This window comes from Apostichopus japonicus, chromosome 16 (assembly GCF_037975245.1).
Source record: "Apostichopus japonicus isolate 1M-3 chromosome 16, ASM3797524v1, whole genome shotgun sequence".
Lineage (NCBI taxonomy): Eukaryota > Metazoa > Echinodermata > Holothuroidea > Aspidochirotida > Stichopodidae > Apostichopus > Apostichopus japonicus.
In genome coordinates, this window is record NC_092576.1 from 1,375,409 (window position 1) to 1,388,687 (window position 13,279).

Sequence of the window (13,279 nt, forward strand, 5' to 3'; positions counted from 1 at the left end):
CTTCCCCACCCTCTTCCCCACCATCCCACTCTTCCCCACCCCACCCTCTTCCCCACCCTCCCACTCTTTCCCACCTACCTCAAATGCTACTATAGGTGTATCACAAGCTCTGGCACTAATTCTTTGATACATTGTTCAGAAAGGTAGAAGTGACATCTAGAAAGTGTAACACTCAGAAAGGCGAGGAGGGGGAGTGTTATATTCAAGTGGGGGGGGGGGGGGTACTCTACAGGCAAGTGAGAGAGACTGTGCAACATCTTAACTAATTTGTTAAACACTACCCAGTACAGTTACTTTCATGCAGGTTCAATTAATTACTCACAGAAATTGTGCCAATTAAACAAGTCGACAAAATTTAAATAAATACTCAACAGAGAATTTAAACGGATGGCAGGCGGCAAAATAAACAATGCAAGCATTAATTACCGGTTTCAGACATTCAGTGCTGATGTCTGTGTTCTTCACACTGCCCAAGTTGTAACATCGCAAAGTTACTACATGACGACCTACTGACACTTTGAGTTACCAATTGTCAGCCATGTGAGCATATCTCTTTATAAATACAGGCCAAAAGCCCAAATAGTTCATTTACCGGTTTCACTTTAATCTACTTATTTATGCAGAAGGGAAACTCCACTATAGAGAAAAGCCAATTCACTTCCTTCAATCGCCTCCATTATTGCCAGAACAAAAAAAAGAACCCCCGCAAATATGGAAACTGTATGACACATACTGCATGAGTGTACTCAGCAAAAACAGCAAAAACTCATCAATTTCAAAATGTCAGACAAGGTTTTGCCAAAGTAGACAGAAAACCTTCAGTGCCTCTTTGTAAAGTGTGATTGGTCCATACACTGCATTGCCTTCCTTCATCAGCCTCAGTATACGGTGTAGTTGCCATTAGCAACTCCTTGGACTCCATTAGTCAACATATATTGAAAGCACTTACTGTACTATACACAAGAAAACTGAGAGAAGGCTTTGGTTCTGGCAGAGGGAGGTGGAGGGGACCCCCTAGTTTATGAACCCAGTGGGATAGAGGGCTTGTGAGTCACACTTTAAAAGTACAATTTACTTCCAGAGAATAGCCCTGCAGCCACCAGGAAGGGATTTTCTGTTCCTTTTTTATGGCTAGGTACTCCTGGGAAGGTGGTATTTTTGCCAGGGCTGGGACAGCCTCCCAGTGAAGTCAGCTCTTCCAACCTGCTCCCCCCTCACCAACCCTGACCCCACCCCCTCCTCTGGCTGACATTATTTATGACTTTGTATATTTTTCCTTTATGCCTCCAGTCTGAAAAATGACTTGCTTGTCTTCTTTACACCTACTTTATCCTCTTTCATATACCAGTCTGCTTGAAATTATTTTCTCTAACCTGCAGGAGCTGGAGCAGACTCCCCACCCCCCCCCCTATTTCTATGACACTAAGTGTTTGGTGTCCTGTCAGCACTAACCACTCAGGTGTTAACGTATCCATGATGTGATGCACATGTATGTCATGTAACTGTCAGCACTTTCTCTATAAGCAGGACACTGTAAGGTCATACATATTTTAAGGAAATGAATTAATGGCACACAGACATGCATACATCCCAATTGATTATACTGTATTAAGTAAAGGATGTGTGTGTACAAGAGAACCCATAGCCCTGAATCTTTGGTTCAATTAGTGCTTTGAGAGATCCTAAAACTAATTATTAACACAGGAAAGGAGTCTATGAGGAGCTCAACAGTACTCCCTGTGTACAGTATATATACAGGTAGAGGAATTACCCATGCAGTTCTTAATTGCTCAACATTTGGTGTCATCCAATGCCAAATCACACATGTACAGAGATACCAACTTGATTTCTTGACGATAAACATTATTTCCCCTGAAGTCATCACAACCAACCAAAAACTTTCTCTGTGAAGTAGGAAATAATACTTTTAAACAGGTCTTTTGTGAAGTGAGGATGTGAGTGATAATATGCCAGTGAATAATTTGTCTGGTTTTGCACAGCAAATTGCTATGCAAAATGGTAAAATTTGCATATTCAGTACAAGAGTGTAAGATTGACATGGCAATTTTGCACACATGGGAAACAGTGTGCTGTATAATAACCAGAATATCTGCCAAAAGGCTTAGTCAATTTTCCTTGCTACTCTTTTTTTGTAAAACTTTACTTTTGGGAGTATTGTCTACAATTTTTTTTAGATTTTGACCTCTACTGAACTCAGGTGTCCTTTGACCTAGCATCACAAATACAGGCGATATAACTAATCAGTAATCTAAATGGTATTCTCCATTGGTCAAGGAAATTTTGATGGGTCTACTCGGGAATTTGGGTCTACTCGGGTCTACAGTGGTTTTACTCTTACTTCATCCGACTATCTGGGTTTATGCTGATCAATTTTCATTGCTTATTAATACTAAAATTCCCATACATGTATTAACTCATTACAGCTCTTTGTTAAAACTGTAGTCTGAAAGCAAACGCTTCAAATATCCCCCCCCCCCCAAAAAAAATATATATTATATATAAATAAAAAAAAATAAAAAATTTCCAAACATCAGACAAAGTTATTATGGTATTCTCCCAGAAAATTACTGGTTTGGTTGGCAGCTTAAACACTTCAGGAAATGCATATATACACACTATGTAACCATTAACTTGAAAATAGCAAACAGCATAAATAAATAACACTGTCAATGTGTTTTTCTTTTTGGCAGGCCAAGATTGTTTCTGCGATTCCTCCGAAACGGTTTTACTCGTTTTCATCTCAGGAAATAAGACATGACATGAGCATCAGAGATCGAAACCATTTCCACTCAACGTCACGAGACTGGTCGGGATAAACAAATAAAGGAAACAAACTATGCGATATTTACACTCCTCAGTCGTCGGATTAATTGCTCAACGAGGTAATAAGAGACAGGTGTATCTGTAATAATGCCCAATGTTAAAAAGTGATTAATACTAACGACTTCCGTCTGTTCTTCTGATTCAAATGCGGCAGATTAATTCCATACACTGTACATGTGGATGTTAAATATGTACAGGTACAGTATACTGCAGTATGTAACTGTTACTGTTGTAACACACCTTACAGTAACTAGCAATTTCAATGGTAATTCAAACCAGTATCCTATTGGAGAAAATTTGTAATTTTAATTTTTAAGTTGACGGACAAAGGTGGTAATTTTCCAAATCAATTTAGGGTTGATGTTTTTAAGAGTTGTTATTTGTTTTTGCCTCCATATATGCTACAATTAAATACCATGTATGATTACCATATTTTGGTCTCTAATATTAATCCCTTTCTACTGTACATATTGAAACCCACAGAGAACAGCTTGCAGTACATAGAGTAATAAACAATGTAGTTGTACATAATTTGACAGTGTCAAGTCTGCATTTACAAATAAGTTTGAGGGTGGGGCACTCACCTACAAATGTGTTAAAATTTATGACCTTAAAAGAGCATACATGTACATTAATAAAAAGATATTTTAAGGGGAATTTGTACAATATTGATGGAGACTCACAAACATTAAAGGTAGTCAGCATAGGCCATAAATTATAGCATGCTTTAATTGCTAAAAGTTTTCAAAAAGTACTTTCCTGGATGTCTTTACTCTCCAAATTGTTCTCAGACATTTTTAAGGAACCCACAAGATGACTGAATGTCCCAGTAAGGAAAATTTCCTCCAAGGTTGTAATAAAAACAGTTTAAGAATGTTGACCAAAGGTGACCATATTTGAATAGCTAGCAAATTTGGGGCCAATACAGTGTACCTTTCAGGATGTGAGAAAAATTCATACTGTAATTCTACCTAGTGCCAAAGGTCACAAAGAACCTCAGATAACTGAGAAATGTTATTGACGGTGCAAACAAAAGTTTTATCATAAGGCAAATTTGTTTATTATATAGCATGCCACCAGATTATATCTGATTACAATATAGATTTGAAGGCAATTGATAACATGGATCCATGTCTTCTTTTGTTTCTAAGAACAAAGTAACAACTAATCAAGCTCACAGGGTGATAAGTGAACAGACCCCATATTGACGTACTGTATCAAGTCTAAAATCATGTACTACATGTATGTACACAAACCCTGTTTTGTGGTAATGATAGTTACTGATGTTTAATGTAAAGCAATTTAGCAAAACATACAATCTTAAATAAACTAAAAATGCTAATTAACTACATGCCAAACTGCCAAAGAGTAAAGACATTTTGTGAAATTAACAATTCTGAGCACTCTGATAGCATACAGGAATGTAGAGTACCATTCTTAAATGGTCAAAAATAGTAATTGAAAAATCTGCTTTATACTTACTTTAGGAAAGTGCTAATAGTGCAGTTGTTGTGTCAAGAAATGTAACAAAAGGTAGTAGTAGAGGTTCATGAAGATAGCATCAAGTGCATCAATTTGCATATTGTAGTCTGAATAGGCCAGAGTGAATTTAAGCTGGATAGGCCAGAGTGCATGTAGGCTGGATAGGCCAGAGTGAATGTAGGCTGGAAAGTCCGGAGTTCTTATAATATGGCTAGGTCGGATAACATGTAGGCTGGATAGGCCAAGTACATGTAGGCTTGATAGGTCAGAGTACATGTAGTCTGCATAGGCCAGAGGACATGTACAGTAGGCTGGATAGGCCGGAGTGCATGTAGGCTGGAGAGGCCAGAATAACTGTAGGCTGGATAGGCCAGAGTGACTGTAGGCTGGACAGGCCGGAGTGCATGTATGTACAGTACTGAGCAGACATGAAGTCAGTTTCATAACATACTTTAAAAGAAACCTTGTTTGTGTGTACCCTCAAAAGTTCCATAATACTGTTTCTGTTTACAAAGCAATGCAGGCGTGAACATTCATTCTATTACGTGGCAAAGGTTTCTTTAGACAGGTTCCATTGTGTCTGGTGCAAGTCTATGTGTATACCTTGTGCATACAGTACCTGTTGTGCCAATGAAAATACAAAGAATCCATCATAACTGACATGCAAATTAACTAACCCAATACATCAATGTAAACTGTTTAAAGACACCGGCCATATATCATGATAAATCTTCTTGGACTCACACCTGTGGGAGGTAGAAGGGGAGGGGCCAACAATGCTACTACAGGTATATAGAGTACCAGAAATGGGATAAAGGTCACATATTTTGGGTCTGAAAAGACATAAGATTTATCAAACTGGAATGAAAATCAACAAAGATATGAACATGATTGATATAAAGTCTTCTATCATGACAATTTTTGCCAGCCACAATAGGGCAAAGTCACGACCAACAAGTATATCTATACGCAATGCCTTACAGAATGTTCCAACGCTTTTCATGAGCACGTCAGATAGACGAAAACCTTCCATAGTTTTCGTGACTAATGCCTCAAAAAAACTTTTTAAATGAGAACAAATCATTATGAAGTTTATTCCACGAACGACACCTTCAAACAGTGGTTGACCTCGGGTCGGCAGAATTCTTCTGTAGCCCAGGGAAAGATCATTTACAGGGTACATTATTGCAGCCTGTGAAACTATGATGTGACAATGTCATTTAAGTTACGTGACATTTTCAACATGTATTAATGCTTAGGTTAAATTGTGCGCACTTGTAGAACATTCAGATATTATTTGTATTTCCCATATTGTAAATATTATTTATTTTGCAGTTTTGTCACAGAAATAGGATGACAGTGTTCATCCTGCAAGTGTTGTATCTGCTGAATTGGCAGCAAATATTTCACTGCTTTATAGGTCAGTAAGATGGATCTTGTACCTGCACAGCAGTAACCTTACCCTTGGTTTAGGAAACAGTCAATGCACTATAGCCTAATATCGTTCTATCATCAGATGAGCACACAGGGAATGTACTGTACTTACAGTGTTCAAATGTTGTGTACAGTACCATCTTTTAGAAGTCTCCATAGAGTTAACAGTAAGTTATATACTATATGCTTGACTGAGCTACAGTACAGAACATCGCTATATACACAGTACAGTAGTTTACTTTGTGCGGTTTAATACCACAGAACAGAAATACATTGTACTGAACAAAGTAAAGAACAATACCTATTTATGCTTGTAACACAAACATAAATGCAGAACGTAGTAAGTTAGGGGTTTCATAAAGACTTCACTCATTCCTTGCGCTCTGGTTTATTTAAAATCCAATCTTCCAATTCGCTCTTTTGGGACAGTCATATACATAACTAGTACTAGAAACGTAGTAAGCAGAATAGGGATGCACCGGATCCAAATTTTTGGATCCGGCCGGAACCGGATTTTGCCAGATAGTACATGAAATCCGGCCGGATAAAATCCGGCCGGAACCGGATTTTTTCATTACACAAAAGAAAATCATTAATAAGAAGTAGAAGTATGAAACAAGGAGCAAATATTAGGTGAGGTATACGCATATTATAAAGAAGGTGAAATTAAGACCCCATTTATGAGATTAAATATGACTTGAAGTGGTGGTGTAATCTATATTCTTTAATAAAATAACTACAATATAATTGTTGACAAGCTTGATACAGTATGTAAATTTGTTTGCTGGAAAAATACTGCATACTACCTATGAAGTTTGTTTTAAAACGGGAAAATGATTTCACTGCAAACTGTATTTGTGGTATACATACTGTAGCTTCATATTACAGTATTACTGTAGTTGTATTATTTTATTTTGGTTGATCTTTAGAAACAGTGGGTCAGACCATTGAGAAAATTAAATTAAACATGTTAAACCTAATTTTTCCTTACTTTGAAAAGTTTGAATGTTTTTATTATTTTTTTATAATAGTTTACATTGATGTAAGTTAATACCAACACCTTTTTAAGGAATAATTCAGGCCAGATTTTGAAAAAGATCCGGCCGGATTTTGAAAAATATCCGGCCGGAACCGGAACCGGATAATTTCTCACTATCCGGCCGGATAGTCCGGCCGGACCGGATATCCGGTGCATCCCTAAAGCAGAATGCACCTCTTGTACACAATATGTCTTTTAATATCACAAGACACTAGACAGGGAAACTGGGTTTATATGAATTTCATACACAAAGAATGACTAATTTGAACAGCATTTCTTTCACCTTCTAAAGCGTTCTGCTTGATCTGGATCACATGCATCACTAGTGTAGTGTAGTAATTACAGCTGTGAAGATTCAGTAGGTGAGATTTACACCTTTGAAATAAAGTACATAATGTGGTGCAAATATATACATACTACAGTAAAAGTACAATAACACCATGCTGTCAATACTAACAGACAGACACGTATACATGATGTGTGAACATTCTTCAAGTTTGTACTGCTTCATTGTTCATTGCCTTCTGGTTATTCAGAGTAAAATCTAATCTTCGGAATCACGTCTTCTGGGACAGCCATCTTTTATCCATTTCAAAATACACACATTGTGTAGATGTCAGTAATATCGACATACAGTTAGTGAGGGTAGCTCCTGCACAGTGCAGTAAACAATATAGTAATTTAACAACCGCAGACTGTAGAAATGTGGTCTTTACAATAAGAATGAAGACACTGTTTGGGGTATATTTATTTGACAGTTGTTTTGGAATCTACCATTCGATAATAAGTTCACATAGAATTTAACAATTTGGTGAAAGGTCGGCAAAGGTTTGGGATTAATAATAATAATATAGATCATATTTATTCACTAAATTAAGATTGGTTAGGGATCATGTGAAAATGTCCTTCTCGAAATACTTTGATAACGACAAAACAACAACTGTTTTAGATTGCACAAAAAATACAATTTAACACCCCTAATTAATAGTAGAAGAATCCGACCAGTGATGCATCTTCTAAAAATAGAGTGGCTGGAAAGAAAATATGCACGAACAAATCATAGATAGTCAAGCTTGTTCATGTGCACAGACGCTGCTGGGATTAACAGTACATTACAGCTCTGTAACATCTACTGTAGATTTTAAATTGGTAATGCAGTTGCTGATTGGCTGGCATACAGTTAGAAACATTGACCCCTTTTTGCATTGATCACTTTTGAAAATGATTGCTGATTCCACAATTTAACTGTTTCTGTCAAGCTTGTTTACCTACAGTACTTACTATATAATTACATGTGCCCTTTTAATGAACTCTAATTGCCTGATGAGTTACCCATGCATGATTTACCAACGATGTCAGACCCAGGGAATCATTTATCCAGTATCTCATCTCAAAGTGCCACGCAACACTGGCAAATTGCTATACAAGTGTAAAGATGTACAGGTATGTATAGCAGTTTTCTATGTGGAACCATAGTATACTTTATAAGAGAAAGTCTAACTGTCTTCAAGACGGCTACGCAAAGATTGAAAGCTAAATTATTCCCCGAAACCAAAAAACCGCAAAATATATTTGGAGATGACATGGCAAAGCACTTATAATGGTATTGCATAATTAAAACTTTGGTAAAACTCATCAACAATTTTTATACTGTAGATTATCCCAGATTGATTTAGAGATATGAACAGAAAATGTTGTAAATTCATTTAAACCGTTCTCACTAATTATATGAACTCAGACATCAGTTAATATAGCTTAGGCTCACTGGGCTTGACTTCCAGTTAACCTCCGTAGACTGACTTGTAGATGTGACAGTTTTTCCTGCATTCTTTGCAGTCTCTGAAGTCATAAACAACAGGTGTCCTTTATGTTACCCTCAATTTTTTTGGGCAAACAAGACTTAAAACTGTTTGAACTTTCACAAACATTTATAAAACTGCTTTAACAGCCCAATGGGAAATCATTTCTATTATTGCAGACCGTATACAATAATGGGTAGTTATTAAACTTGTCTGGATTATCCTTCAATTTATTATACATTCATGTGACATGAATGTACATCATGTATATTGCAGGGCCTCAGAAAACATGCAGGGAAGGGGATAAGGAGGAGCCATAGCCTCCTTCCTCACCTAGCTGCCCCCTGCCAACCCCTCCCCCTTCCCCCCATTATTTTCAAAGCCATGATATTCACGATGGTTTGATGCCACCACCATTGGCAATATTTTTGGTTACTCATGGAAGCTGTTTCCTTGATATTCCCATCATTGTGTCTAGATAGATGATCTCATTTCATTTTCCGGAATCGAGAAAAACATGGTTTCCTGGATTAAAAACATCCAAAAGGGCACTGAGAACTGTCACCACAAAATACCATAGAAACTTCATAACAGTTTTGTTCCACCAAGCCCTGTAGCCATGGTAACAGTATTTCACACTACACATTAAGAGGACAACTATCAATGTGAAGGGGCTTGTACAGTTAATGTAGGTTCTTCACACAGAGTTAGTGTACTAGTAGCCTACTATGCAATAGTATTGCAGCAATACCAGCATACCTTGCTTAAGTACATTCCATAAAATATATCACATATATCATTTAACAGTTAAAGTAAAGTGCAGGTACCACACATGTGCACACTTGGAAGCTGTAGATTATATGCAGCAAAGGTACATCACAAGTTGAATTTAAAGGGCAATATTTTGGCTTTTCTCTGGAAGTTTTAACATCCCATTATCACAGATTAATCCTGCACTAGGCTTTCCGAATAATCCAAGACCTGTTCCGAAAATTCCGCTTACTAGGCTAGGTGGCAGATAACTTTTACATGTTGTTTTACTTGACCAATCAGTGTCCAGGACTCTGGATATTCTCTGTCACATCTGAAACAGTCGTGATTCGTGATTGACGACACGTTAATGAGCTTGGTTTATCATTTAACACTAGTGATGGTCTTAATCATGACTGCTTCGTTTATAGTTCAAATTTCATAAAAGTTAAACTGAAAAAGTCTGGAGAACAAAACTGGAAAGCAGGTAAGTGCAGCTAAATAAACAAGAATTTCAATGCAATATTTTTGACCTTTAAACCCAAACTCAACAGGTGTCTATATGATTCTGTTACTCTGCTTGTCAACTGTGTGGTCATATTACACTCAGTACACTGTCAAGTGTGACCACAGACATGGATAGTACAAGTAATTATAGGCGATCATAAAATGCAGGGTGGCTCAAAGGAGGAGTGTTTGAACAGAAATATTGCAGCATATGACATTGACAAAGTATCCATGGTTTATTGTTCATGTCTTAAAGCAAATGTTATACTATCACCGCTGAGGTAGACTCCCAACCGCAGACAGACAGACCACAACTATTCACAATGCTAAATATACACACAGTATTATGCAGTACAAATCACTGGTTGAAGTTCCTGGACAGTGAGTGATGTAACTTATGATCCCATTCAGTGGGTCCTTACCACATATAATATACATGCAGCAATGGTCATGTTAATGCAGCAATGATAATGTGAAGTAAAAATTGTTGGTTAAAGTTTAAAACTTGTGAACATTATTGTACTTTCTAGCGTATAATCAAGATCGGGATCAATGCTGATGAAGTACTTTACAGTGGTAAATCTAGCACTTTAGTTCAAAGTAGCTTATAATATGGGCACTAACATGAGTCTAATCCCACCTTCTCCCTTTCACCCACCTTGCCCCCAGCCCTTTCACCCGCCTTGCCCCCCCCATGCCCTTTCACACACCTTGCCCCTTTCACCTACCTTCACCTTTCACCCTTTACTCCCCTACCCTGCTGCTCACTCCTGGAATTATGCTCAACTCTTGAGCAATTAATAGTTTAATTCACTCCGATATGCATCATAAACTACTTCTTTATTGATGATGTAGATCATTAACAGGAATGGCACACTAAAGTAATTGAATCTTCACACCAGTTGCCCGAGTATATGTGTCATGAAGATAAACAGAGCAATCTGAATTATGGATGCAGACAGCAGATCTGTATCCATGGCAACAAAGTCAATAAAATGCAAAGTGGTTTGTCTGAATCTGTGAGATTCTTACGTCCTCTCCTCATGTTATTAGTCATAACTTTTATATAAATTAAGTGAGCACTGGGATAGGCGATGTTCATGGTTCATGTTGTAGGCCAAGCGTACAGTGTCAGTATGTACAGTAATTGAGTCACAATTAGTGTAGACCACTACAGTAGTAGCCTATCGAATCCTCTGTACTGTAGGGTGCTGTATGTTACTGTAGCATACAACTTTTAAGATAAATGTGCCTTGCTCCTGACCAAAATGACCCTTGATCTTTCAATACAATATTCATATGGATAAACTAGTATATACTGTAAAATAATCAGGTTTAAATAAAATATGGGAAAATTAAGTACTACTGTATATACACAAATTATGCATAAATGCGTCACACTTTTTTACAAACATTGCAATGTTTAGGGTCTGTGACAGTCAGAAGGCTTGCTAAACCTTCAGTATGTAATTCTGCAGTAATAGTTAAAAGTAAAAACTACTACACTGTACAAACTTGTAAAAATATACACAAACATACCCTTGGCAGTTGTCCAACTATAAACTTTTATAACATTCCTCCAGATATGCATAAACAATAGAATCACTATTGTTTTGATATCAACTGTAAAGTACATCCATCTTAAAAAGTAATTTATGTACAATAATAACAATAATAATAATAGTAATAAGTGTGATAAACACTTTGAGACACAAACACATTTGGAATGCTGTTTCCTTTAGGATTCCTGATCATTTTACAATCTGTCTGGAAAGGAAAACTGCCAATGACCCCAATCCACCCCTGCTAATATATGATTTATAAGTCCTTTCTCATTAGGAGTGAAACTTGAAAATGTCAGCCAATGTGTGCATCCTGCCTTGGGGACAAATTGACTTTTAAGCACACTGTATACAGTAGGGATACACTTTAACAATGTCATATGCACTTATAATCAGATGGTATTCAAAGTAAAACTAGGCAATTAGACAACTATACAATTTTGCCCCCCCCCCCCACATAAAAAAAACCCAAAAAACAAAACAATGAGCTACAAGGTCAGAGATGACCACTTCGGTAAAAAAGTTCAATCAGCATTTGTTTTGACTGAGGAATTAAGGATCTGATTTTAAAATGCATTTGGAGGATCCTTACTGCACGGGTACATCCAAAAAAGGACTTTTGAAACCTGAAACAACCATAACTTGAAGCACTCTACACTTTGACTTGAGGTTATCTTCGAGGCAATGCTGATGTGACTTGAATATTAGCTAGGTATTTGAAGGTGATGACAATTATCTAATAAACTAGTAGAAGTAACAAAGGCTACCAAGTTACACTTTGTGAGACATGAAAATGAAATGTGTATTGATGACACCATCTAGTTTCCTGTCAGATTAGCTTTCATTCTATCAAATACTTGCCAAATCGCCAATTTTCTTGTTTATACATAAAAAATTGTTTTAGCATGAAACTGAGCCATCACAATACTGAACATGATAGCGAAAACGTAGCCTATATCGGCATTGACATTATTACTATAATGACCCATTTTGTGATGTCCACAGTTCCCACAGAAAGCGTCTTAGTGCATTGGAATTCGTGTCGTCCGTCAAGCACAGGTGGTTGTAGTTTGGAAAGCCTAGCCACTGCTATGAATGCTAGTTGGTCGATTTTCCTACCCTTCACGATCATGTATACAGGAGAAATCTAATCAAATTAACTCGGAACAAAAATCATGGGAAAGAACAAATCTGTTTAAAGCAGGAAATTTTTCCGATCATAAATCTTACCTTTGGCACATTCCTGAATTTTGACGGCGTAGTCATTTCGTTATCGAATGATTCCGGTCACTCTGGTATAAATGCTGTCAACAATAATAGTTAATACTCCGGATAGGCTACTGCTTCCGTACCACGTTACGATAAGAGACTAGGTTCTCGCGCGCTTACAATTCCCACACACAAGATCGGTTGAAAATTGCTTCAGATTCCACAATTGCGACGTTCTTATGTCTCAAAAAGTCCCCGATTCAACTTGATTTTACAAAATGCCGTAGGTCCGTGTAGCTTTTGGGGCAATCGGACGTAAAGATCGTGAAATGAAGCGAATTTTCGTCGAATCGATCGCCTTTTCACAACCTGGGGATTGTTCGAGCTTTGGTGACATACCCAGTAGGACACACCCACTTTGAATGACGAATTTTACGGTATGCTAATGAGCACTTCTCATGATAATATAATGCCGAATTAATACGTGAGCGCGGCAAACTCGAAATCCAATTAACATAATTGATTGACATGATAGTTTTGATATTTACCAGGGACCCGCGGAGATTAGAGGGAGACAGTGTGTTATTTAGTTTACCACTAAAATGATAAAATCCATACGCCGCAGACATCGGCTACAATTTATAAATGTCGGA

The 13,279-nt window shown here is 37.3% G+C and overlaps 1 protein-coding gene across 5 annotated transcripts in view; it reads right to left on the reverse strand.

Moving 5' to 3' along the window:
- The window catches only part of LOC139982058 (dihydropyrimidinase-like), a 109,265-nt gene that overhangs the window by 53,675 nt on the left and 42,311 nt on the right, over positions 1 to 13,279 (reverse strand). Inside the window, exon 1 of one of the 5 annotated variants that reach the window (XM_071994570.1) lies at positions 12,648 to 13,044. The exons of the other annotated variants lie outside the window; for them this stretch is intronic. Coding sequence (XP_071850671.1) covers positions 12,648 to 12,683 — 36 coding nt within the window. The 5' untranslated portion in view covers positions 12,684 to 13,044. Of the gene's footprint in view, positions 1 to 12,647; positions 13,045 to 13,279 lie in introns of those variants that run through there. 5 annotated transcript variants of the gene reach the window in all.